The sequence below is a fragment of the Pongo abelii genome, chromosome 9 (assembly GCF_028885655.2).
Source record: "Pongo abelii isolate AG06213 chromosome 9, NHGRI_mPonAbe1-v2.0_pri, whole genome shotgun sequence".
Classification (NCBI taxonomy): domain Eukaryota; kingdom Metazoa; phylum Chordata; class Mammalia; order Primates; family Hominidae; genus Pongo; species Pongo abelii.
The window spans coordinates 79146617-79173072 of NC_071994.2; the positions used below are offsets into that span (position 1 = coordinate 79146617).

The following is a 26456-nucleotide window of genomic DNA, read 5'->3' on the forward strand; positions in this document are numbered from 1 at the left end:
TTGTGATCAGCCTTGTTACTTAGTAGTATAAGTCCTCCAGCTTGTTCTCTTCAAATGGCTCTGCTTATTCTGGGTCCTTTGTGGCTTTGAGGCCCGTGGTGGCTTTGAGGCCCTTTTGCTGCTGGGCTTGGGCTCAGCTGTGTCCTTGGTTCTTATTATACCCCTGGGGCTGATGCTGGCTCCATGACCCCGTCTCTCAGAGGCTCAGAGAGGTAGGTGACTTGCCCCTCCACACAGCTCTGGAGCCTGGCCTTGGCTTCTGCCTCAAGGACAAATTCCTTGGTGTTCCCATCTACAAAATGGCTTAGGTGGTCCAGGGAAGGCTCATGGGTATCAGCCCGCTGGAAGATGAGGCCTTATTCCATCCTGTACACAGCCAGGCTGTCCCCGCTACCTCCAGCAGGTTCAGGGAACAGCAGACTAGGCCACACAGCCTCCTGGAAGAGGAGTACCAACCATGTCCCAGATGAGGATAGACTGAGCTTCCCTAAGGCAGGCCTAGGAACAGATGCCACTTTCTTTCTGTCATCTGTCACCTTAGAGGCTGGAACCCAGTAGGGCTCAGAGGAGGCTTGCTGATTGATAGCAGCTCAGAGGGGTTCCCACCTTGCCCAAGGACACACAGCAGCTAAATGATGCAGTTGGGATGCAGACTCAGATCTGACTGACCTGCCAGAAGACTGGGTTCCTGAAGCTCCCTGGTGAGTACCCCAGCCCCCTCATTCTGACCCAACTCAGAACTTCCACTCTTGGTCCACAGAGGCCTCACTGTGCAGGCTGGGTCTGACTCACCGCTGCCCTGGCCACAGGAGGAGGAGGGCTGATACCAGTGAGGCTTCCCTGGAGATGATGGCCAGCTAAGCCATTTTGTAGATGGGAACATCAAGGAACTTGTCCAGAGTCTGCAGCCTCTTATGCAGATCTCAAGCCTCCAGACTCCGTATCCTAGGCTTCCCAAAGCAGGGCCCAGGTTAGCACTGTGCTCATTTTAGGGGGTGCCCTGAGGTGGTAATAAAGATGTCTTTCATACCTCTGAGCCTTTGCGTGAACTGTTCCCTTTGCCTGGAATGGCCTTTCTCTCCTGCTTCTGTGGCCGGGCCTGTGTGGAGGCTTCCCTGCTTTCCTCTTGCTGGAACCTCTGAATGACACATACTTCATTTGGCCTTGTGTCTGTTGGCTACACTAGACCAACTCAGACAGGAACCCCAAGTTGTGGTAGCCCCCCCATACCTGGCAGGGGTCTGGACACATCGTGGGTGAAGCCCAGATGTCGACTGCCTGAGACTGTCAGTCCTCAGGGCACAGAGCATGAAAGGATACAGAGTGCTGCTCTGCATGGTGAGTTCTTGTTTGTTCCTCACAGTGGCCCAGAGGCCCTGGCACATTGTCTCTTCCAGACAAGGACCATGCAGACCAGTGAGGTGATGCGGCCTGCTCAGGACAGCGGGGGTCTGGGTCGAGGCTCAGGAGCTGGAGAAGGGCTGGGCCGCAGCAGAATGTGCTAGGGCTACAGTCTGGATAGTGGGGATGTGGGCACCGGCTGGCACCCAGCTATCAGGGAGGGGAGGAGAGGAGAGCCAGGCCTGCGCCACGGTGAAGGGGTGGGCCCTGCTGCAGCAGACCTGAGTGCTGGCGGCTGTGATGTGGAAAGCTGATTCCCCTTGGGAGCCTCCGCCACTCTCTGAGCCTTTTTCTCTTCTTGAAGGAATTCCTCCTGCACTCACCTTTGTTGGTTCGTGCAACATAGCTACTCAATCCCTGGAGCCCCACATTGGACCCTGGGATAGAGAGAGGAGCTGGACACGGCCCCTGCCCTGGAGGGGCATGGGATAGGCTGGGGAGGCAGACAAGTCATGTGCAGATGGGATACAGTGTTAATGGGTGCTGTCCCAGGGGCACCAGGATGGCAGAGGAACAGTGTGTGCAGAGGCCCTGAGGAAACAGTCTTGTGGGAGCTGTGAGGAGCTCCGAACCCTGGAGCTTCAGCCCAGGGTGGAGAATGGTGGGGATGAGACTGGCAGGAGGAGGGAAGAGGGCAGGCGCACAGGGCAGCTGGGAAGCTCAGGTGGTCCTGAACCCCGCCCAGGGGTCGTGCTCAGCCCAAACAGCTAAAAACACCAGGGAGACAGGAAGTGCTACGGGTCTAAGCTCAGGCTCAGAAAGAAAAGGCCTGGGTGGAGCAGCTTGCCTGCCTCCCGGTCTATCTGTGGCTTTCAGTGCTCTGCCTGGAGCTAGCAGAGGAGAGCTGACCCTGTCGGGGTGTTGGCCCCATAGATACAGTGGGAGGTGACCTTGGGGCAGAGGGAGGGTGCAGAGGGGCAGTCTGTGCAAGGGCCGGGGCCAGAAGAACCTCACATAAGTAGGCCAAGGTTAGCCTGGCAGGCGGGTGAGGCTGGAGGGATGGGGCAATGGTATCAGACCCTCAGGCAGCCAGGCCTGGCCCTGTACAGCCCCTGGCCCAGCCAAGCTCTCCCTTTATGGCCTCCATCTCCCTTCCATCCTCCCCAGGGTTGGACCCTCCCAGCAGCGTTGGCCCCTTCCTAGCCTGGAGAGCAGCCAGACCCTCTTTCTCCACCAGCCTGGCTGTGTGACCTGGGCGAGCTTGCTCCCCCTCTCTGGACCCTCTAGACTCAGAAACACTGGAATTGCAAGAGCTGATTTCTGGGTTCCTGCTTTCAGCTTCTCTGATCTAATTCTTGTAGCTTAAATTACTTCCTGAGCTGACCCTGCCGGAAACCCGTGGTGCTAATGATGCTCCTTGGTGACTGTGCCAGAAGCCTGAAGCCCGGGAGCTGGGTCTGTGAGCTCCTCCCCTCTCTCCCTCAGGCCTCCAAGGCAGGGAAAATGGGTGGGAGGGGGCAGGGCTGCTGGCCTCCCTGGGCAGAGGGGCAGCCAGAGAAGTTAAGTGGTTGGCCTGAGGTCACACAGCAGCACTCCAGCAGGCCCAGTATGGATATGGGGGCAGAAGGTGAAGTGGTTTGGGTGCAGAGCAGGGGACAACTGCTCTCAGCTCCCTTGGCAGGTGGGGGGACAATGGCCCCCTTGCCCTCCCTGCTGTCCATCTGTGCCCGAGCTCCCTGCCCGCGCTCGCCTCCTTCCTTTCCTGTGTCTCCCTTCCCTCTTTCCCTCCACATGAGGCCCCAGTGAGGCTCCAGCTCAGCCGCGATGTGTGGGGAGACCCTAAGTGAGAGCAGCAGGGTCACACAGCCAAGGCAGTAGCACTGAAGTCGGAGGATCTGGGTTCCCTTCCGGACACCAGGTTTCCAGGGGAGCTTGGGCAGGTCACCTCACCTCACTGAGCCGCAGTTGTATTTTGTGAAAGCTGGCAGCCATGTGCCCACCGGCACTGTTGGCAGGCAGTACACAAGTACCTCTGGCCAGGGAAATGGGGCGTCTCTTGGGACCACTGGGCGTCTTGGCCCCTTCCCCCTCACTCCTCTTCCCACTGGCATGCTCGGCGGGCTCCTCGGCCTTCAGTTAATGGGTTGACTCCTTCCAGGAGGTGCAGCAGCACTGCATAATTCCTATCACTGAAATGAGAAAACGGGCTCAGAGAGTTCACATGACCTGTTCAATGTCACCCAGCAGGAGGGTGGTACCACTAGGGCTGGCACTCACACCAGCCTTGCTCTCAGATATCACTCCCACAGCCAGCCTGCCTTGCCTTGGTTTCCCTCAGGGCTGGGCTGGAAATTGTGGCCTTTACCCCAAAAGGATTGCACTTTTACCCTGGGCAGGCCCCAGGAAGAGTAGATCAGGGGCTGTGGAGCTGCACCGCAGCCCAGATGGAGTTTGAGGGATAGGGGGGTGGATCATAAATGGGGTGGTCACTCAGGTGCTTGGCCATCCGAGCGTCTCTCGGCGCACCTGATATTCAGGCCCTGCCAGCCGCTGTTCCTTGCCCTGCCCTGCCCTCCACTCCCAGAGGCCTTCCCTGACCATGTTGGTCCAGGCTGTGTCCCTTGCACTTGGTCAGCACATTGGTGCAAAGTTCAGAGCGCTTGGCTGGGCCCACCTGGGCCCCTGGGGAATGGAGGGAGGGTTAAGGAGCCATGGGCCTGCTCTCTACAGAATTGGAGACGTCTATTCCCGAGGTGCTGTGAGGAAGGCAGCATGGTGCGGGGAGGACCGGAGAGAATGAATGAATGATGCCGAGGCGGGTACCTGGGGCAAGGTTTTCCCACACCAGGCAGAAATGTGCCGCTCTCTAGAGGTGGGGAGGGAAACCCGGAGGCACACCAGCCAGGGAGCTGCCAGGGCTGGCCACTGGTCTGATTCCGTCTGAGGAGGTGTAGCGAAGGCTGGTCAAACAAAGGAAGGCAGGGAGGTGGGTGCGGTGTGGGCCAGGCCTGAGCTCTGTGTGGCCTGTGGGCCTGGTACCACCTCTGAGCTTCAGAAACGAGAGAATCCAGTCTGTGGAGTCAGGCTGGTCGGTGCCTGTCCCACTCTGCTGTATACCAGCTGTGTGACCTTGGGTAGGCTCCACGCCTCTCTGAGCCTTCCTTGCCTGTGCCATGGGGCTGATGATGTCCGCTTCACAGGGCGCATCAGGGACCCAGGGACTCTGTGAGTGACGGTCTTCTTGCCTTCCTGTCCAGGTGTTCCCCCTCCCCTCCGTGGGGCAGCAGCCACCATGTTCTCATGTGTGAAGCCCTATGAGGACCAGAACTACTCGGCCCTGAGGCGGGACTGCCTGCGCAGGAAGGTGCTCTTCGAGGACCCCCTCTTCCCCGCCACTGACGACTCACTCTACTATAAGGGCACGCCGGGGCCCGCCGTCAGGTGGAAGCGACCCAAGGTCAGTGTCTGGTCCCAGCTGGAGCTGGGTGAGCAGGCCCGGGCCCACCCACAAGGCTGGGTCTGCAGGGATATTGGGGTGGTGGCAGGAGGCATCCCTAGCCCCAGGCTGCTGAGAAAGTGAGGGTGCTGAAATGGTGGGATTTGATCTGGATGGGGAGCTCGGAGAATGGGCTGTAATCCTGTGGCCACCACTGGATTGGCTGAGGCCCAGCCAGGCCTTCACCCCTCTCAGGACCTCCACTTCCTCACAGGAAAAACGGGGCAGTAACCTCAGCCCCGCTGAGGGTCATTTTTGGAATAAAAATGGGGTGATGTGGATATGACCATTTTTAATAAAATGTAGATTGACATCCAAATGTAAGGAATTTACTTTCCTGATTGTGATCATCATGATTTTGAAATAGTCATTGGTGGTAGAAATGAAAAGTATTTATTATGATGATTCATCAATAATAATAATAATCATAAAAAAATAGTAGTACCTACCTCATAGGGTGGTTGTGAGAATTAAAAGAGGTGATGCATGCAAAATTCCACACACAGCCTGGCAGCCAGTACGGGACCATGGATATTGACAATGATGAACAGGCAGCGTCTCTCTGACCGCTCCTCTTGGTCCCTGAGGCTAGAGTGTGTTACACAGAAATGTTTGGCCTCCTGGTGTGATTTCATCCCCTTGAACCCTGATTCCTGGGTGTGAGGGTGGGCTGGGGAGGGGTTCGCTGCTTGTCTGTGGGTCCTGCAGAATGGGGTCCCTGGTGGCCTGGGTGGAGGGGAGGCTGCTGGAGGTTACTCTCCCTGGCCTCCAGGGCTGTGCTGGTGACACTGAGGGTTGTCCCCTCACAATGCGAGAGACCATGCTGTCTCAAGGATGCTCTGGGCCGGGAGGGGGCTGTGATTCCCGCAGCCCAGTAATCAGAGGAGGTGTCTTGGAGGTGAAGGGTGACGAGGTTTTTGCCCAAAGGGCCAGGTGGGAAAAGGCAGAGGAAATAGAAACTCACAGGTTGGAGCCCCTCAGGCTCATGCGGGCCTGTGGAGGGCCGTGCCCGGGATGGCAGATCTGGCTCGACCTTGCTCCGTGGGTAGTGAGGTCCCGTGAAGGCAAAGGCTTTCAGCAGCCTGTGACGGGGTCAGATTTGCATTTTCCAAAGTTCCCCCTGATTCCCTGGGCTTTTTGGGAAAATGAAATGTCATTTTCTAGTTTCCCTCCCAGGCTATGATCTCAAGTCCCTTCTGACTGAAAATACCCTGTAGATGTCCTTGGACTGGGACTCTTGAGAGGCAGAGAAACTGAGGCCAAGAGAGGAAGGTGCATGTCCTAGATCACCCATGAGCTGCTAGCAGGGGTAGTTGAAGAGTCCTGCCTCCCTGCACCTCACCTTCCTGGCACCAGATAAAGGGCCCCTGGTGCCCTTGACCTCAGTCCCAAGAGCTGTAACAGAATCTCTGGCCCTGTACTGACTCTCTGGAAGGCCCAGGAGCCTCCTGGCCTGGCCACAAGAGTTCTGCCTCTTGGGCCCCCTCTCCCACGCCTTCCTCTCTTCCTTTGGCAAGTAGGTGGGGAGGGAGGCCTTGGCCTCAAAGGGCCTTTGTGAGGCCTTGGCTGCGGGGAGGAGGGCTGGGCACTTGAGCTCTTCGCCCTCCTCCCACTCCATCCCCTGGCTGCCCCTGTCCTGACTCCCTCCTGCCCTCTGGCCATTGCCTAGACATTTTAGGTCCGTGGCTCCGAAAAGAGGCTGGTGAGGCCTGGCGGGAGCAGGCTGGGCTTGCTGCGGTGAGAGGAGGAGACGCCAGGTTGGCCCACTTGGTACTCTCCTGCTGCGTGACCCAGGGGAGTCAGCTGCCCTTTCTGAGCCCCTTTCCTTGTGGGTTCAGGAGCCATGCCACACCTCCTCCTCTCGTTGCCTTCCTCGCTGGCTCACTTGGTGCCCTGCCCTTTCTAGACATGCAGAGCTGCCCTGCCCTGGATGTGGGGGCAGGTGACAGAGAGCGTATGGTGGCTGGTGTTCAGAGAGCTGTGTGAGTGGGGCCCAAGGGGCAGCAGCGATGGGAACTCAGACCAGGCTGGGGTGGATGGTCCACGGCACTGCCTGGATTTCCTAAACCATGTGTGTAGGCACTGCCTACTGGCTAGCGACAGGCCTGCAGGACAGGCAGCCCCTGCCCCACTAATGGGATGGGAGGTTTGTGGAGCAGGAAGTCAAGCAGGCTTGGCTCAGCTTGCTTGGCGGGCCCAGCCCAGTGGGTTATCATTAATGCCCAGCTGCTTGCCAGTGAGAGGGAACTTTGGCCTCAGGCAGCCTTGTTTCGATGGAGTCTTACCTGTGACCGCCTGTTTACAAATGGGAAGTCGTGCTGCATGCCCGTCCATCCCCTCCAGCTCCTTCTCTGCGTTGGTCCTTATAGTGGCTGCTCTGTTCTTGGAGGGTCTCCTCAGCCAGCCTCCCAGCCTCGCTGCCTCTCAGATGGAATGCAGAGGCTAGTTTTTGAGCCACAATGAACTTGGCTCCAGCCTTGGCCCTACCTTACTAGAAGTGTGACCTTGAACAAGTCACTCCTGCTTGGGCCTCAGTTTCCTCATCTGTAATTGGGGAAGGATAATTCTTGCTGGTCACAGTTTCTGGAAACCAATATGACTTGAGGTATCTGTGGTGTCATACACATGGGAGGCAGGTGACAAATTGGTTCCCCTCTCTTGCTCGTCTTCTCCTTGGCAACCTTTGTGTTGGGGACCTAGAGCCACCTTGGCTGGGACATCCCATCTCCTATTGACTCTGCAGGTGGGACCAGGCCTTGTCCTCTTGGGTGCCGACCTGGGCACCTGCCTTCAGCCCACACGCTTCACCCACAGGCTCGCTATGTTTTTGTTCTTTCCAGTACAGTGGCCATTCGCCGGCCGCTCACAGGCCTGGCTGGGGAGATGCACAGAGAATGGGGAATGTCCCCAGGCCTGGGAGCTCAGGGTGTCCTTCCTCCTCACTCAGGACCCGGGCCCTAGTAGGCGGTCTCCTCTCACCCTGTGGGGGCAGCATCCCCTCATCCAGCATGCTGTCTCTCCCACATCTGGGTATGAGCCTGGAGGTCCTTTGGTGGAATGCAGAGGGGACAAGGTGGGGCGGGGGAGGGGGACTAATGAACAGACACCGGTTTTGGAACCTCCAGAATTCCCCTAGGGCGGTCTCGGGGGCCCCAGCCTCAGCCCAGTCCTGGGGACTCTTGCCCATCAAGCCATATCCTGGAGATGGCCCTACTCCTCGGCTCCCTGAACATAAGGCCTTTTCATGCCACAGAACAGTCAGTTTGCAGCAAGGCCTGGCAGCGGGGGCACACCCAGCCGAACTGCCCAGGAATGACCCCCTTCTGGGCATGTGCTCAGAGATGGGGTTCAGTGGGGTCAGGGAGAGCTTTCAGAGGCCTTGAAGAGTGGGGACTGCTATGGAGGAGAAGGAGGTAGGGCTGGGGGAGGGCAAGTCTTCTGCAGAGGGGACGGGCTGTAGGCTACAACTCCCTTTCCAGTCCCAGATGGAAGTCCCGCGTCCTTCCCGGACCTGTTTCCCACTGTCTAGTTCATTCCTTCTGTGATCCTAGATTCCAGGAGGGTGGTGACTAGGGTGAAGCTGGATGGAGAAAGAGTTGGGGAGGAGGACGGACGTGGAGGGAGCCTCTGCAGGTATAGCCCAGGTGCCATGGATCCAGTCTACTGCCTTGCCTTGCCTTGTACACCAGGACTAGAAACCTGAATTTCTTGTTGTGCCATTAAGGGAGAAGGGAGGTGGGCTGGGCTGTGGCCTGTCAGGTGGAGCTGGTCTAACAGGCTGGGAGGGGCTGAGCAGGGGAGCGGTGACTGCAGGTGCAAAAGGCTGTCCTAGAGCTGTGTTGCCTGCAGAAATGGTCAACCCCCAGCCCTCGGGCAGCCCCTGTACAGCCCAATCCTGTGTGCCACTTTGTCCCCCCTCCCTCCCAGGGACCTGTCTGTAGCCCCAGTGGAACCTGCCAAGCTTTGCTAAGCCTAGAAGTGGGCAAAGTCAGGCCTAGGCCCTGCTTAGGAGCTCACAGGCTGGTCGTGGGGACCCTAAGGAAACCCAGCGAGTGTGGACAGGGATGGAAGGGAGCACAGGTGGCTGGCACCAGATAAAGGGCCCCTGGCACCCGAGGACCGTTTTGGAGTCAGCGTCTGCCTCAGGACACTTCGGGTCCCCATTTCCCTCCTGAACCTCCCTGCTTACCAGCACTCTGCTTGCCTGCTCTGCAAGCATTACTGCCTCCAGGAAGCCTCCTCTGTTTTCTCTCTGGCTCCTGCTGTCACAGCTCTGCTCACATAGGGGTTCAGGGCCTGGTTCCTTCTCAAGGTCCCTGCCTGTGGGCAGAGACCTTCCCTGACTTACTCTGTGACCTGTGTCCAGCCAGTGGCCCAGGAAAAGTGGAAGGACAAACACTAGGCTTGAGAAGCCTGGCCCCATGGTGGCAGAGGTGAGGGCCTGGGCTTCCCCAACCCCTTGGTCTCATTGCTATCTAGTGAGACACCCCTAAGCTGGGTTAGGACAGGTGCAGGGAGACAGGTGAAGGAAGGGTGGCTTTGTCACCCATAAAACCTAGCCCACCTGAGACCAGCCTGGCCAACATAGTGAAACCCTGTCTCTACTAAAAATAGAAAAATTAGCTGGGTGTTGGTGGCAGACGCCTTGTAGTCCCAGCTACTCTAGAGGCTGAGGCAGGAGAATCGTTTGAACCCAAGAGGCAAAGGTTGCAGTGAGCCAAGATCGTGCCACTGCATTCCAGCCTGGGCGACAGGGCAAGACTCCATCTAAAAAAAACAAAAAACAAAACAAAAACCTAGTCTACCTGGAGACTGCAGCCAGACTGCCTGAATTTGAATCTCAGTTCACCTCTTCTTGTGTGGCCCTGGGCAAGTGACTTAACCTTTCTGTGCCTTGGCTTCCTCATCCGTAAAAAGAGGATGCCAACAGTGCCCATCTCACAGGGTTGTTTTGCACAGTGCCTGCCACATAGCAGGTGCCCAGTCATTGTGAGATATTTCTGTTATTGTTCCTTTACAGGTGCCCCAAGGTGGCCCCTGGATTCCAGAGCAGACTCCAGGTGCCACCAACCTCAGGTGGTTTCTGTTGGTTAGAGCTGGTGACCCTGAGCCTCTCCTGGCAGTGGGAACATGCCTGGCTGCCTTCTGCTCTGTCTGCTCCTTCCCAGGCTGCACGATTGCCCCCAGGTTCCTGCTCTGCCACAGCAAGTCAGGATGATGGAATCTGGGAATTGTGACTCCCGAACTCGGTCTGTCTCTCAAGGACTGGAGAAGTGTCTGGGGCCAGAGCCCTGATCTGGGGCCCAGACCTGGTTGGATCTGCACCTCGGGTCTGCCCCAGCTGTGGTGCTTAGTGTGGGGAGACCCTGGTTGGGAGCCCAGCAGACCTAGGGCGTCCCATCGGATCCGTCCACTTACTTGCCTTGTCATCTTAGACATCACTGCGCTGTCCTGGGCTCAGCCTCCTCCTCTGTGGGATGGGGCAGTCGTGTGTCTGTCTTAGGACACTGGCTGGGAGGATCTGAAGTGGAGGGACATCTGAGTCACTTTCTGCTGTAGACCCTGGTGATGCCAGGTGGTAGCTGTTTCTCTTTCCGTGGCACGATGTGGCTGGGGTCCTCCGCGTATGGAAGCCCCTCTCCCTTCTCCGTCTTGCCTGCCCTCCTGGCCTCAGGGAACAGATGCTAAGTCATAGCTCCCTCTGGCTCAGAGGATGGGCTGGGTGTGAGGTGTGGTCCAGGGCTGGGAGGGAAGATAGGAGGGCAGCGGGGAGGAGAAAGTCCCTTCTTCCTGCCTGTGCTTCCTGACGGGGTGCCTTTGGGGATGGATGAGACCAGGCGGCCTCACTGGGTTTCCTAGACCTGTGCTCTGCAGAAGCCGCCATGCAGGTTGGCCGTGGTGCACCCTGTAGTGCCAACTAGAAGCAGGGGCCAGGTCTCAGGAGCTGCTCATGCCTTTGGGGGAATTCTAACCCTTTCTCTGACCCTCTAAAACTCTGGTTCTTCCGGGCAGAGGGGACAGCAGGGTCCCCATCTTGGTGGGAACTAGGGGCCCTCTTCCTCATTCTCCCTTGCCACTGCTCTGCTCCACGATCTGTAGAGTCCCTACACAGCCCTGCAGGGGTGACCATTTACCTCCTCTGCACAGGTGAGGCCCAAAGTTGCACAGCAGGGAGCAGACATTCAAATTCTCTCTTCCTGCCTCTGCCACCCTCTGCTGGCCGCCTGTGGTAGGACCGCAGAAGCTCTTGGGATGGAACTAGCTCAGGAGCGCCTGCTGGAGTGGAGGCAGGCAGAGGGCTGCTGCCATCTGCCTGTGCTGTGTGGCGGGGGCACGGTATTCCACCTCCCTGGGCTTCAGTTTCCTTATCTGTAAAACGGGATATTGCCCACCTCTCAGTGCCTTGGTGAGGATGGATTGTGGTGTCAGCAGGATGCCTGGTACATGAAAGGCATGTCTCAGTGTTTGCCTGTCCCCACCCTCCACCATACCCACAACCCCTGGGGAGCAGTGGCTTCCTCAGCTCAGCGAGGCGATGGGAGAGGAAGAGGGGCCTGCTCTGTTCCCTGGGCCAGAGCTAGGGATCAGGCCAGGTCCCACCCCCCGCTCAGGCCTTGGGGAGGGATGATTACAGCTGAGGGAACACAGGGTGAGCTGACCCTTCCTGGTTGCATCTCTTGGTGCTGGAGCCACCCATAGAGGTCTGGGCATAGCTTCCTAGCACCTGAAAATTGAAGGAGACTTTCATTCGCTTTGGGTCAGGCCCTGGGCTTGGTACTTTACATACACTGATTCCTCCTCGCAAAGTAGAAATTATTGGCCATGCACATTGGCTCAAGCCTGTCATCCCAGCACTTTGGGAGGCTGAGGTGGGAAGATTGCTTGAGCTCAGGAGTTTGAGACCAGCCTGGGCAACATAGTGAGACCTCATCTCTACAAAAAATTTAAGAGTTAGCTGAGTGTGGTGTTGTGGGCCTACGGTCCCAGCCATTTGTGAGGCTTAGGCCAGAGGATCGCTTGAGCCTAGGAGGTTGAGGCTGCAGTGAGCTGTGATTGTGACTGCACTCCAGTTTTGGTGACAGACGAGACCATGTCTCAAAAAAACAAAAACCAAAACCCCCAAAATCCACCAACATAAAGAAATTGTTGTTTCTACTTTATAAATCAGAAAGCTGAGGCTCAGAGAGCTTGCCAGACTGCCGATTGAGGAGCTGGAATTCGGTCTCCAGTCCGAAGCCAAAGCCCATGCTTTTCCCTTTCACAGCACTGCCTCAGGGGCCTTTTAAGGAAAATACCCCCACAGCAGGAAGAGGTGGAAAGCCCCGGCCAGAGCTCTTTGGGCAGGGTCAGGTGCAGAGGGCACCTGCTACTAGAGCCCCCCTGGGCTGCCTCTCTCTTGGCAGGCAGAGCAAGGGGCTTCCAGAAATTAGGAAGGGCTGGGCCTGAGAGCAGCCAGTTGCTCATGGATCATTCCTGGGTCAGTGGCTGCCCTGGCCGGATTCCCTGGCTGCGTCTCATGGAGCAGCCTCTTGGGCCGTGCCCACCAGTCTCCGTAGAAAATAAAAATGGAGGCTGGGTGCAGTGGCTTATGCCTGTAATTCCAGCACTTTGGGAGGCCGAGGCCAGCAGATCAGGAGTTTGAGACCAGCCTGGACAACATGGAGAAACCCTGTCTCTACTAAAAATATAAAAATTAGCTGGGCGTGGTGGTGGGCGCCTGTAATCCCAGCTACTCAGGAGGGTGAGGCAGGAGAATTGCTTGAACCCAGGAGGTGGAGGTTGCAGTGAGCTGAGATTGCACCACTGCGCTCCATGCACTCCAGCCTAGGCAAAAGAGCGAGACTCTGTCTCAAAAAAAAAAAAAAAGGAAAAAAAGAAAGAAAGAAAAGGAAAAAAAGGACTTTTTGCTCCACTTGAGCATTTGCTTGCTGTGTGCCTTTAACAAGTCACAGTCCCTCTCTGAACCTCCATTCCTCACCCATACAATGGAATGACAACTCCTCGCTCCTTGGGCGGCGTGAGGACCTGATGAGACTATGCAAGGCAAGTGCCATGCGGGGCCTGGCCCACCGCTCCCCACTGGCCCCTCGCTTTGTGCTCCCCACCTGGGATTTGGGTGTTTGTCCCATGCCCGCACCCCCACCCCACTTGAATCTGCTGGGCCCCTGTGGGCTAGTGGGGGTGGGCACTCAGGCTGTTGGTGCTAGAGAAGGAAGGGAACGGAACTCTTGCTGGTTAGGGAGGGGCGCAGCGGGCAGGAGGAAGGCAGTGCCCTGGGTCCAGCGCTCTGACGTCTTCCTACAGGTTCTTCATCAGCAAACCTTTAGTGGAAGAGCACTCTCCGGCCAGGAAGGGGAGAGGGCATCCCAGGCAGGACCATGGGGTGGGGGGCAGGCGGGGAGCAGATGGGCCATATGGGGCCCCGAGTCTGTGGTGGGAGGCAGGTGAATCACCACGCTGATGGTCACACAGCAAGTCTGTGTCTGTCATGTCTCCTGCCATGGGGGGCATCTGCCTGCTCCTCAGCCCCTCAGGCTCTCTCCTCGCCTTCTCTGCAGGATATCTGCGAGGACCCCCGCCTCTTTGTGGATGGCATCAGCTCCCACGACCTGCACCAGGGCCAGGTGGGCAACTGCTGGTTTGTGGCAGCGTGCTCATCACTTGCCTCCCGGGAGTCGCTGTGGCAAAAGGTGAGGCCTGGGGCAGGGTGGGCAGGGTGCTGGGGAGTGTGAACGCAGCCTGTGGCCCTCACTGCCAGACAGGCGGAACCTGAACATGGCAGATGAGACTTTCAAAAGCCTGTGCCAGGGATGGGGTGGGGGGCCCCAGTACTGGCCGAGCGTCAGAATTGCTATCCCTCACCCTTCAGCTGGGCACCCCCAGGGGCAGGCGCTGGGAATCTGTCAGGCTCCCAAGGTCATTCTGATGTGTCCCCCCCAACACTGTTGGAGACACTTGGCAGATTAATACACACCTGTGAAATGTGGAAGCTGTGTGCATCACATTTAGTGTGCAGACACCACTGATGGGGCTCAGGAGACCCCTGACAGACACAGACCTGCTGTGTGACTCAGCTGGTTGCTGTCCTCCTCTGGGCCTGACTTTTCCCAGTTGTTCAGCAAGGGTGGTTTGGTGATCCCCAGCTTCATGACTCCCATTTCCAAGCTGCTGGTGTTCTGGACCAGGGCTGAAAGGTTTGGGTGGGAAAGAATGGGCTCTGGTCCTGCAACCCAACCTCCTATCCCAGCAGTTGGCAGCAGGGCCTTAGATTCAGTGCACAGGAGGCAGGGAGGCTGGAGTGGAGGCAGACCCTGGCTCCCTGAAGAATTATCAGCAGGGACTGCAGGGGGACTCTGGTCATTGCCCCTTGCTCATCCCTGCCCTTCTGCCATCCCTTGGGAGGGGCTGGCAGTGGGGCTGAGGAGCACTGGACATCTGCGTCTCCCAGGCTTGGCAGGGCGCCTCAGCACTTGGTAGCTTTGGAGCTGGCCTCAGGTTACTCATCAGCAAAATCAGGACAATCGGAGTAGCTGTCTCTCGGGGAGTGGTGAGGGTAGGACCAGATGCTATGCTCAATGTGCCTTGTGTGGCATGGGGCTTGGCCAAAGGTGGCTGTGCCTACCAGCATTATGATAATTAATATAGAACATACAGGTACTCCTGTGCAAGACTGAGTTTTTCCTCATCCTCTGAGGTATCCCTTGGCCGTCAGAGGGAGCAGTGCCCTTGGGCAAGGCTGAGACTCTGATAGGTGTCTTGCTCTTGAGTCTGCAGAATGGGGGTGTGACCTCTCAAAGCCACTCCAGGGTGGGCATCCCTGGGGCCTAGCCCCAATGGTCCTGCAGGGTAGAAGCAGCTGCCTGCTGTAGGGCCCCTGGGGCCTTGGCAGAGGCCACAGTTGTGGCGTGTGGATGTGGGTATTCGAGGGGCGCCTGAGCCAGGAGGGCTTCCGAGAGCCACCCATTGGCTCATTTCAGTTCTACGCCTCAAGGCCCAGAGAGGGCTGGGGCCTGGTTCTGTGCTCTGGGTGTAGGGCTGGTCCTCACTCTCCAGCTTCCAGGCTCCCACCCCCTTCTCTGAGCCCAGAACAAGGTCCCCCTGCCGTAGAGCCTACCCCCCTGTAGATGAGGGCTCAGTCAGAGGCTGAAGGGGCACATGGGCATTCTGTAGAGCTGCCCCCCACCTCCCACCTTGCCCTGTAATTGCCTGTTTATCTTTCACCTCCCCCGTGAGGTGAGCTCCCCACGGGCAGAATTGGCCCAACGTATATGTCCCTGCTGAGCCCACTAGGGACCTGGAGTAGAGAAGGCTCATGAGAGTTTTGGGAACAGAGCTCCTTTCCAAATTGTTGGACTCAGCTACCACTCAGCAGCCCCACGGTCGGCCTTGCTGCCCCAGACCTCCCAGGGCCTTGTGGCGCTGGGCCTGACTCCAGTCTCCCCAGGAGAGGCCATCTGTCTGGCCATTTGTAGGTGGGAGCCTATGTGTCCTGCCCTGGGCTTGGCCCCAAGTGGTTCCTGGTGCAGCTCCACCTCTCACCAGTGAAGAACAGGCCCAGGACTGCAGGCAGGAGGCCTATCATTGAGGTCTGTGTTTATCTGTAGGCCAAAGGTTCCTATTGCAGGGAGTTGGGGCACCTGGCCTGGCTGGTCTGGGAGGCTGCCAGGGCCAGGAGGCTGATCTCCTATGGAAGCCTGGGTCCCAGGGAGGCCAGGGCGGGTCTGGGCGCTCCTGGCTAATTGCACTTTGCCTCCTGTGCTGCTGTGGTGCTATGGGTCCCGGAAGGAGGCTCGGGGCCCTGTGGAGCTCATTACTGCACCTTCCGTCCCTCGTCCCTGTTGACTGGGCTCTGTTTGTTGTCACCCCTCACTTTCTGGGCCTGTTGCCCTGCAGGGCCTCCTTGTTTTCTCCATGGAAGGGCAGTGGGGGGGCTGCTGAGCCTGAGCTGCACCCCTGCCCTCCCCACCTCACACTTGGGGATTCTGAGCCTCAGACACACTGAGCATCACATCCTCGACACATACACCCCCAACACACACGCCGCCACAGGAAGCCACCCTTACCCCTCACAGGATTCAAAGCCAGCCTGACCTGGATTTGATTCTGGCCGGGTCCTCAGTGTAAATTGACCTTTCCAGTGCCCAGGGTCGTGGAGGATTAAAGGAGCTGGAGGAAGGCAAACCCTTGCCTTTTGCGCTCTCTGCGCTTGTTAAATTCCGTCCCCAGCCCCCTCTTAGATGCCCCACCTGTTTCTCTGTTCTGCCAGACATCTCTTGGCCTCCTGCCGTGCTCCTATGGGATCCCTGATGGGGGCATTTTAGCTTCCCCGACTTGATGGCACATTCCCTGAGGGCAGGGCAGTGGACTTCAGGTGACCAGGTTTTAGGAACTTGAAATCAGGTTGCGACAGTTTGGCCGAACATTTGCCATTAGTCCTGGCCTGGCCTAAGCCAAGGTCTGCTGTGAGCTCACCTCTCTGGAGCCTGGGGCAGCCCTGGGCACAGGGGCAGACCTGATGCCTGCTCTGAGCCACGGAGCTGGGCCTGCGCCCAGGAGGAGTCAGGCAGCTCCTAGCCAAAAAAAAGCATGGAAGTGACCAGAGTCCCAGTCGAATGCCTGGGTGTCTCTAGGAGGGAGTGCTGGGGTGAGCAACCCTGGGTGGGGCCTGGGAGGGGCCAGTGGGGGCATTTAAAAATGCCTCCCACGGCCAGGTGCGGTGGCTTACGCCTGTAATCCGAGCACTTTGGGAGGCTAAGGCGGGCGGATCACGAGGTCAGGAGATCGAGACCACCCTGGCTAACATGGTGAAACCCCGTCTCTACTAAAAATACAAAAAATTAGCCGGGCGTGGTGGCGGGCGCCTGTAGTCCCAGCTACTCGGGAGGCTGAGGCAGGAGAATGGCATGAACCTGGGAGGTGGAGCTTGCAGTGAGCCAAGATCGTGCCACTGCACTCCAGCCTGGGCTACACAGCGAGACTCCGTCTCAAAAAAAAAAAAAACTCTGTCCCTGACCCAGTTGTATTAGCAGTTCCTACTCTTTAGTTATCAAGCAGTTCCCTTAGCGCACATGTATGGAGCACCAGCTATGCCCTGAGAACCATAGTAGGTACTGGGGACGAAAGGCTTGAAAAAGTACAAGGATGTACAAAGTCACTTAAGGTTTTCATTCATCAGACACAGTCAGTGTTAAGAGTTTCCTGTGTTTCCTTCTAGTTTTTTTTCCACTTGGTGTTAAAGAGGATTTTGCTTGTTTTGGTTTTTTTTTTTTTTTGAGTTGGAGTTTCACTCTTGTCACCCAGGCTGGAGTGCAGTGGTGCGATCACGGCTCACCGTAACCTCCACCTCCTGGGTTCAAGTGATTCTCCTGCCTCAGCCTCCTGAGTAGCTGGGATTACAGGCACCTGCCACCATACCCGGCTAATTTTTGTATTTTTAGTAGAGATGGGGTTTCACCACGTTGGCCAGACTAGTCTCAAACTCTTGACCTCAGGTGATCCACCTGTCTCGGCCTCCCAAAGTGCTGGGATTACAGGCGTGAGCCACTGTGCCCAGCCTTGTTTTGTTTTTTTATATGCATTTTTGCAATTGCATCTGCAAGTTTAGAGCTTGCTTTTCTCCTCTGTATTCATTGCTACATCCAGCCTTGGGTGGGTCCTCCCAAGGTGTCTGATGGCTGAGCAGAGGTCTGTGGACATCAGTGGGCCCAGTCCCCAGCTGCAGCCTCCTGTATCCTGCCTGCTGCCTTGCCCACAAGCCTCAGTCCACCCCCCTGCCTCCTCCCCTCCCTCTTCCATTCCTTTTCCCCCAGGCCTTCCCTTGGCTCCCACCGCTCGTCCCTCCTGCCCAGTCTGTGAGACTCAAGCTCCCGTCACAACTGCCCCCCACCTTCGGCCTCCTGAAGGTCGGTGCCCCTCTGCTCAGCCCTCCCCAGGGGTCTTGTGCCCCTGAATCCTCATCAGTAGAAGCTGATCACACCCCCTTCACCCCATCCCTCAGGATCCAGAAATAGGGGATCCTCCTTCCCCAGTGCTGCTTCCGGACCACAGCGTCCCCATAGAAGCACTTGGCTCCTTCACTGGACTCCCATCCTCAGCCCATTGTGTTGCTGTCTCCAGCAGCCAGCTGCCCTGGCCAGTCACCTGGGCACAAAGGAACACCTTGGTTCCTCCCGTTTCCCAGCCCATTCTACCCGAAGAACTGCTGTGTGCCAGGCTTTGCTGTGCCCATGTGGCTAACGGCTGCCCTCTCGCTTTGCCCTTTTACCCTTGTCTTAGTTCTCCATCTCCTCTCCATCAGCCTTCACCTTCAGCCGCCTCGGTCACCTGCTGCCACGCCACAGCCCGGGCCCGGAACTGCTCTCCCTGGAGGTCTTCAGCCAAAGGCCCAGTCTCTCTGACCTCACCTTCCAGCCACCTTGCTCACTTCATTTTGGCCCTGGCCAGTACCTGTGTACTGTCTCCCCACCTGGCCACCTTCCTCTTGGCCTTGGGCTTGTGCCCTGTGGTCCATCACATCACCTGTCCCTTGTCAGTGTCATTCACTCATTCATCCGTTCATTCATTCATTCGATCGTTCGTTCATTCATTCAACAAGCATTTCTGAGGCCTCTGTGTGGCAGGCCCCGTTCTGATTGCTGGCCTAGAGTAATGACAAGACACACTTCCTACACTCTCAGGACATGTGTGTCACAGGCAAAAACTGAGCAGCTCAACAAATAAAAAGCAGAATATGGTGCTGGGAAGGTTAGAAACAGCTCCCCCATGTGGAGGAAAGGGAAGCCTCCCATGGTAGTTCCTTAGCCAAGTTGTTCCCCTCTCCCCTGCCTCTCCAGCTACAAAGCAAAAGGTTCTGTGAGGATCAGGCAGTTTGACATCTAGCTGTGTGGTTCTCTCAAATACCCTTGGGGGAACTGCTGCCAGTGACCCCCAGAACTGACCCCAGTGCTTGCAGTGTGGTTTTAGCAGGACCGGGTATTCCGTCTCCCTTGGTGCCCCTCTGCTGTTCAGGTAGCCCAGGATCCCACTGATCGATTAGCCACCATCTCACAATTGACCATGCTTGTGGTCCACTAGACCCTTCAGATTGTTTTCCGTTGTGACACCTTGGCCTTGACTCTGTCCTCTTTTCTGTGTGTGGCGTGTTGTGCCGACGGCGGCTCTCCAACTCCCATCCCCACCCTCTCCCCAACTCCAGCTCTACTCACACACTCCAGTTCTTTCATTTCCCCAGTATAAAGGCTGAGCTCCTGGTTCTGCCCTGGGCCCTGGGGATATAAACATTTGCCAGATTCTTCCTCGGCCCCAAGTCTCCTGGGGGAAACTGAGGGCTAATTCAAGTGGAGTAAGTGGTGAGATTTGGGTAGAAGTGAAGCCTGGTCCTGTGGTGGCCATGGTGCAGGGCTGCGGCATGACCAGCCGTCCGTGTCGTCCAGGTCACTAATGCTCAAGGCACAATCCCTGGCCCAGCAGCCTGTCGCCTGGGAGGTGGTTAGGAATGCAGAATCCCAGGCCCACAGAGCCCTGATAAACCAGGAGTTCTGGGAGGGGGTCCAGCAATCTGTGTGTTAAGTCCTGAGGGTAAGTCTGTGCTCACTCAAGTCTTGAGAACCACGGGTCTGGGTGAGAGATATGGTAGCTGGGCTGAGATCCTGGCGGTGGGACTGGAGGGGAAGGGTCCCGGGGTGTTTGGGAAGCAGAATTGACAGGCTTTGGTGATTGGGTGTGGAGGAGCGAGGGGGAGGCGGGCGTCAGGGGTAGCTCCAAGGTTTGGCTTAGGTGACTTCAGATCTCCAATCACCAAGCCCTCTCTGGTCCTGGCTTCTCCACCTGCTCCTGCGCGTCTTGCGTCTTCTCCTGTGTACCTCCAGTGAGGAGTGGTCCCCACCACCCTCCCCATCAGTGCACTTACGAAGTGCTCACATCTTCACAAACAAGCCAGCACCCAGCCCAGCCCTGGTAGTCAGGGCGGTTGCCACAGCAATTGACATCAGCGACCTGGTCCCCAAGGAGCCTGCCACCTTCCGCCTGCCTGCAGGGCCTGCATTATCGCTTCTGTGGGGACCGGAGTGGAGGCAGATGGGGACTCTCACCCCTCACACACACCCCATTTTGAGAACTGGGTGGGGCTGGGAAGAGCCAGTGGCAAAGGGAGGGGAAGAGGGAAGGGCAGAAAGTAGGCGGGGCCCCCCTTTGGTGGCCTCTTCTCTCCACGGCCCCAGGCTCCAGCCCACTTGGGTCCTTGGCGTTGGTGGCAGCAGCACTTGGGCCATGGCGGAGGACAGGCCGCAGCAGCCGCAGCTGGACATGCCACTGGTCCTGGACCAGGGCCTGACCAGGCAGATGCGGCTACGCATGGAGAGCCTGAAGCAGCGCGGGGAGAAGCGCCAGGATGGGGAGAAGCTGCTGCGGCCAGCGGAGTCTGTGTACCGCCTCAACTTCACCCAGCAACAGCGGCTGCAGTTTGAGCGCTGGAATGTCGTGCTGGACAAGCCGGGCAAGGTCACCATCACAGGCACCTCGCAGAACTGGACGCCTGACCTCACCAACCTCATGACACGCCAGCTGCTGGACCCCACTGCCATCTTCTGGCGCAAGGAGGACTCGGATGCCATGGATTGGAACGAGGCTGACGCCCTGGAGTTTGGGGAGCGCCTGTCAGACCTGGCCAAGATCCGCAAAGTCATGTACTTCCTCATCACCTTTGGCGAGGGTGTGGAGCCCGCCAACCTCAAGGCCTCCGTGGTTTTTAACCAGCTCTGACAGCAGCTGCTGGCTGCTGCTCTCCTCTAGCCCACCTGTGCTCTCCCCTGCCCCTGCCACCTTCCCCCCTGTATTTTTGGGGCCCTTATTCTCGCTGCTCAGCCTGTCCTCTGCTTGCCCAGAGGCCCCCTGAGTCCCACACCCTTCTTCCTCTGCTTCTCCCTGGTGCCAGCACTCCAGCTCACAGGAAGAAGATTCCAAGGCTCCATAGCCTAGAAGTTGGACTGGCTGCTGCATTGCTATAGATGATGGAGGCCTACTTGGGGCCAGTGTGCATGGACAGGGAGGCCAGGGCCATCTGCCTTCTCTCTGCTTCATTGTGGGAGAGAGAGACTGAGACAGACCAAGAGAGACACAGAGACAGAGATTGAAAAACCCAGCATCCACTTCCTCCAGAGTCAGGGAGATGGAGATGATAGGGCAGTCTCCACAGGGAGTCCAGCAAGCCGGCATTCACTGCTCCCTGGCCTTGGTGCCCTTTGCCAGAGCCTGTGTCTGGGCTGCTGGTCCCATAACGCGTTGGCAACCCTCAGGATGTGGGGCAGAGTTGCTGCAGGGGCAGATTTGGGCAGTGGAGAGTGGCTGGCACCCTGGAGGCTGTGTAGGCCCAGCTGTGGCTCTTCTGGGCCTGACTTCAAGGTGGAGAAGTGAAGGGGGAGGTTACACAGAGATCTGTCTCTCCGCACACATATCCATGAGAGAGAGTGTGCTGTATTCATATGGATGTATTCTAGAGGTCTATTCCTGCCCTAGGAACAAGTGCAGTTTTAGATTATCTGTTGGTCATTGCTGCTGGTTCAAGGATGGCTCTTAACAGGGGCCTGGTCCTGATGACCTTGGCGTGGGGGCTTCCGGAGCTAGGAGACTGCAGTTCAGACAGTGAAACAGGGAGCGGATTAGTAAAGGAGGTTCCCTTTGCCTTGGGGGAGGTTGGAGCTGGAGAGAGTAGATTCTCCAGGGCCCCAAGTATCCCCTGCTGGGGAGTCAGGCTCTTTTGAGCTTGCAGGTCAGGGAAGGCAAGTGCTTCGTCCTGACGTAGCATCTGTTGGCATTTCTTGGGCTTCTTCAGTGCAGCTGAGGGGGGCAGGGCGAAGGCGTGGTGAGCAGTTATGATGGCTGATAGTCCCAAGTGGGCTGCAGATGGCAGTGGTGTGACGGCAGAATGCTAACCTCTGAGGTCGTTGGGTGCAACTCACTCACCAAACAGATGGGGAAACTGAGGCACAGTTTTCATCAGATTCAGTTCTAGCTCTGAGCCTCATTCCCCTTTGCATTGCGCAGTCCCAGAGAGCCCCCCCATTTTGGGGGAGTGCCTGACCTACACCTAACATCAGCCAAGTACAGCTAAGCCACTGTCCCCAGCACCCTGACTTAAGGCCAGCCCTGTGTTTTGTCCTCAGCCAGTCAGGGATGTGTCCAAGACATTTCCCGTCATGAAGCAGAGCTGTCAAGGAACTTGCGGCTCTGGAACAGATGCACTGAGGGCCAGAGGGTCAGGGCCATCCCCTGTGGCTGGGGCTGCCGGGAGGGTGAGCCCCACCTCAGAGGTGTGCAGGCTGGAGCAGCATGCTGGAGCTGAGATTCTGTGGATGGGAGAGTGGGAGAGTGGGAGAGTGGCTGTGGGCTGAGCACTGGTCCTTTCTAACTCACAGCTCTGGGGCCCATTCCGGGACAGGCTTGAAGAAGTCCCGGCCATCGCCTGCCCTGCTGAGCATGAGGGGAGGCCAGACCCGTGCACAATGGCCCTGCCCTTCTGCCTCTTTGCTTGAGTTCTCCCTGCAGCTCTGGGGACCCTCTTAGTCCCGACTGCCTGTCTCCCCAGCCCATCTGTCCCGGGGCCTGAGTGCCTCTGCTGTGCCTGCTGCAGGTCCCCAATAAAGCCTGTGCCCTGGCCTCGGTGGTTTGCAGTGTCTCGCCATCAGCCCCCATCCCTTTCACAAGCCCTCACAGCCCCGAGCACTTGCTCCCTGGCCACTTCCCACACTCCCCCAGCCCTTGCCACCTTCCAAGGAGGAGGTCTGGAATAATCAGGGGCTTCATCAAATCTCCTGAGGCTGGCCAGGAGCCTCCAGCCCTGACTGCTTCTCTGGTAGCCCCAGAGCTGCCTCCGTGTGGGGTGTGCAGAGAGCTGTGCTGAGGGAGGTGCCATCTGGGCACCGCTGAGGGCTTGGGGTAGGAAGGCACCAAACCAGGTGCAATCTCGAGTCTCCCTGCCTTGCAGGGCCACTGGGCAGGGGGTGGATGGAAGGGCAGAGTTTGAGGGGTGGGGTGAGGTCAGGTCTGTGCCCGGGTTTAGTCTGGCTTCTGTCACGGATATGGTGTGTGTCCTCAGGCAGCTCCCAACCCCCTCCCAGCCTCAGGCCTTCCAGAGTGAACAGCTTGGTTCTGTGAAGGTCCTTCCAGCCCCACCCTCCAGGAATTGTCAAACCTGTGCCAGGCTAGACTGACATGGGCAAGATGTAGCCCCAAGGCCGCGTGACTTCAGTGCCTCACTTGATCCTTCCTCACAGCTCTGTTCCCTCATCACCGCTCTGAAACTCACTCATTTTTGGACAGGGACAACTGAGGCCCAGAGGAGGCGGCCTCCTGCCCAGGTCACAGAGGGCATGGAGGGGCTGGAAGCAGGTGTGGGCAGGCCAGGCTCTTGGCCTGTGGACCTTTGGCCCCATGACACTGGTCCCTAGGATGGACCGGGGAGATGGGCCCCACCCACCTGAGAACCCAGGCTCGGGCTGGGCTGGCTTCTTTCCTGGAGACCAAGTCAAGCCCTGCCTTGGGGGTCTCACCAGTGGTTTTGTTTTGGAATGAGCCCTGCTTCAAAATCCAACCCCACCACTCTCCTGGGTCACACAGCCCCTTTCATGCCCTCCTCAGAGTAGCTGCTGCCCCCTGGTTTCCCTTTCACACACCCCTCACAGCATGCGCAGAACCCTTCCCCAGCCCCGCACCCAACCCCCACCCCCGGTCTCTCAGGGGTCTCTGCCTCCCTGACACCCCCTACCCAGGCTTGCCTTTCAGCCACTCCTGGAGTTGCCCGAGACAGAGGAATCCAGCCTCCCACCCTCAGGACAGCAGTAGAGGCCTGGCTCTATCCCCACAGTGCAGGAATGACAAATGACCCATTTTCCCTGGAAACCACAAGAAACCACAGAGAAAGAAACCTGCCTTTCCCTGAGCTCTGTGCCCAGAGAGGCAGCGAGTGTGGTAAGCGACCTAGCCAGCCCCGCCCTGCCAGCTGGATGGCCCTGGGCAACCTCCGAGCTTGTTCCTCATCTGTGAGTTGGGGCCAGCAATGGCACCTCTCTCAAGGCTGTTGTGAGGGTGAAATGGGCGAGTGTCCACCAAGATCTCAAGCTTCCCGGAGCCCGCACACGGTCACCCTCCCTTCCTGAGTTTGCCCATGGTTACTGCCCCAACACCACAGACACACGGTCTCCCCTCTCAGTTATCCCGGGGGTGGGGGTACAGGAGAACCTGTGGAGAGCTGAAGTGAGTTGCCTGAGGCATCCTAGGCCAGTGCCGATGGCAGCAGGCACAGGGCGGAGGGGTGGGCAGGAACCCGGCCTGGCTCTGTGGTCCAAGAGAGCGGCCATGGGGGAGTGTGTCCTCCTCCGTCACCATCGCCACCTCAGAGCGGCCCAGCAGAGACCATTAGCTTTCACATGATTGCTGGGGACCTGGAGGCCTGGGGGAAGGGGGGCTGCCCCAAGGCTGGGGGTCCCTGCCCGGTCTCAGCCACCCCACGAACAGGACTTGCCTGGCCACTGTGGTGCGTCGACACCCTGGTCTCTGGTGGAGAGCAGCAGGGCTCTGCTTTCCCAAGAAGGCAGGGGGTGCCCACCACTTTCCTGGCCTCCTGCAGTCATGGCATCTGAAATGGGGAGTTTGAGAGTCTTGGAATCAGAAGCTGAGAGTTGAGGAATCTCAGATACTCAGGACCAGGGACCCACTAGTTTTGAGGACTCACAAAGGCCCGTGGCTCACCTTACCCAGCTTGGGTTATACAGGAAACCTCCCTGTAGCCCCCATTCCACTGCCCTGGCAGCGTGGCTCAGAAGTGCTCCGCACTGGCCCTCTGGGGTCCCAGGCAGAAATGTGAAAAGCTCCCCGCCCGTGCCCCGCGTCTGCACACACCTCCACACACGCACGCACCTCCACACACGCACACACTTGCAGAGGCAGGTCCTGAGCAGCTTCCCTCCCTGGGCTGCTGACCCCCACCTTCTCCACTCTGTCGCACAGCTGGGCAGAGAGTCCTGTCTGCCACTACCCGGGGAAGATTTAAGAGCAGCCACTTGGGTCGAGGTGGGAGTCTCCATGGGTGTGGTGCACCCATGGGTGGGACCCTGAGGTTTCTGGGCCCATTCTGCCGTGGGTGGCCATTGGTGGATCACATCCCAGGGGGTTATGAGGGAGGCAGCAGATCCTGCCAGTCCTTGCCTCACTGTCAGGTCAGCCCAAGTCAGTAAAGCCTCGTAAGCATGCAGTAGGTGGTGGGGAGCTTCTCCTTTCTCCTCTTGGGAAGGAGGTTGACCAGGTCATCTCAGTTCCCTCCCAGCCCTGAAGTTTTCAGACTGTTGTGTGAAGGCACACATGTGTACACCAACACAGATGACCCCTCATGTGTGCACAGCTCTCTACAGTTTATGAAAGAGCTCCAAGGCTGTCTCCTTTAGTTCTCCTAACAGCCCTGGAGGTAGTGTAGGTAGATGAGGAGACTGAGACTCAGAGGTGGCCCCGTTGAAAGTGAAGTCACTGCTGTGCACCGCAGTGGGTAACGTGGTATTAAGTAGTGTGTACAGGTCACCAGCCGGTCAGGGCTGCCCTGTGACCACTGTGGGGGATTTTCCTCCCAGGAAGACTCCAGCCAGCTTTGGAGCTGGGCCAGGCCCTGTGCTGGGTGCTGGAGATCTGAGAATGAGTCAGACTTGGCCCCTGTCCCCAAGGAGCTCCTCCCAGTGGGCAGGGAAAAGAGAGCCATGCTGGGGTGCCAGGAGAAGGGGCTGCCCGACCGTTGGGGGGGGCTCGGCAGGAGGTCCCTCAAAGCTGCTGCTCAGCTGACCCCTAAGAGACAGGGGTAGGAGGCAGATGGAGCCACATGTGCATGGGGGAAGTGGCTTGAAGTGGCACGGGTGTTTGGTGGTTGTGGTAGATGGGACCCGAAGGAGGGAGTGTTTTGAGGGATGAGGCTGAGAGCGTGGACTGCCGGGCCAGGTGGCTGGTGTCCGTGGTGATGGGGAATTTCTACTGTAGACAGCGAGAGGATAGCGAGCACAGCCTGATAGACTCCTTGCACCCATCCCTTCACTTGCCAGCCTGTGGCTAGTCTTATTTCCTCTACACACCCCTGCACTTTGCCCAGGCAGCATCTCATTTCATCTGTAAATATTTCTGGATGCATCTCTGAAAGATAAGGGCTCAAAAAAAAAAAAAAACCATAATACCAACTTATAAAATAATCCCTTAATATCATCAAATATCCAGTAATTGTTCTAATTTCTAATTTGTGCTATAAATATGCATAGGTTTTACAGTTTGTTTGAATGAGCTCCAAACAGAAGTCCATAATTGCGATTGGTTGATTGCTCTTTCATCTTTTATTTTTTCCTAGTAATTTATCTATCAAAGAAACGGGGCTGTTTGTCCTGTGGGGTTTCCCATGGTGTGGGTTTTGTTGACTGTGTCTTTTTGGTGGTGTTTGACATGTTCTCTGTCCCCTGCGTTTCCTGTAACCTGGGACTTAGCTCTAGAAGCTTGATATGGTTTAGGAACAATTTTTTTCTTTTTTTGTCACAGCTGCATCGTGGAAGATGTTGTGTACTTCATTCAGGGGGCACATCATGGCTGGTTATCTTTCTTT

At 57.5% G+C, this 26456-nt stretch overlaps 2 protein-coding genes across 3 annotated transcripts in view; both read left to right on the forward strand.

Moving 5' to 3' along the window:
• The window catches only part of CAPN5 (calpain 5), a 56719-nt gene that overhangs the window by 13711 nt on the left and 16552 nt on the right, over nucleotides 1–26456 (forward strand). The window contains exons 2-3 of one of the 2 annotated variants that reach the window (XM_024255701.3): nucleotides 4599–4798; nucleotides 13396–13527. In XM_024255701.3, coding sequence (XP_024111469.2) covers nucleotides 4634–4798; nucleotides 13396–13527 — 297 coding nt within the window. In that variant the 5' untranslated portion in view covers nucleotides 4599–4633. The remainder of the gene's footprint in view (nucleotides 1–4598; nucleotides 4799–13395; nucleotides 13528–26456) is intronic. The other variant, XM_063728211.1, reaches the window with a different exon arrangement.
• Nucleotides 19913–20596, forward strand: OMP (olfactory marker protein). Its single transcript, XM_063728212.1, has one exon. It carries the CDS (start codon nucleotides 19913–19915, stop codon nucleotides 20594–20596), a length of 684 nt encoding a protein of 227 aa, XP_063584282.1.

Bases quoted from the DNA above. Each gene is read 5' to 3' on its own strand.
- OMP (XM_063728212.1), top strand. From the start codon at position 19,913: ATGGGGACTCTCACCCCTCACACACACCCCATTTTGAGAACTGGGTGG.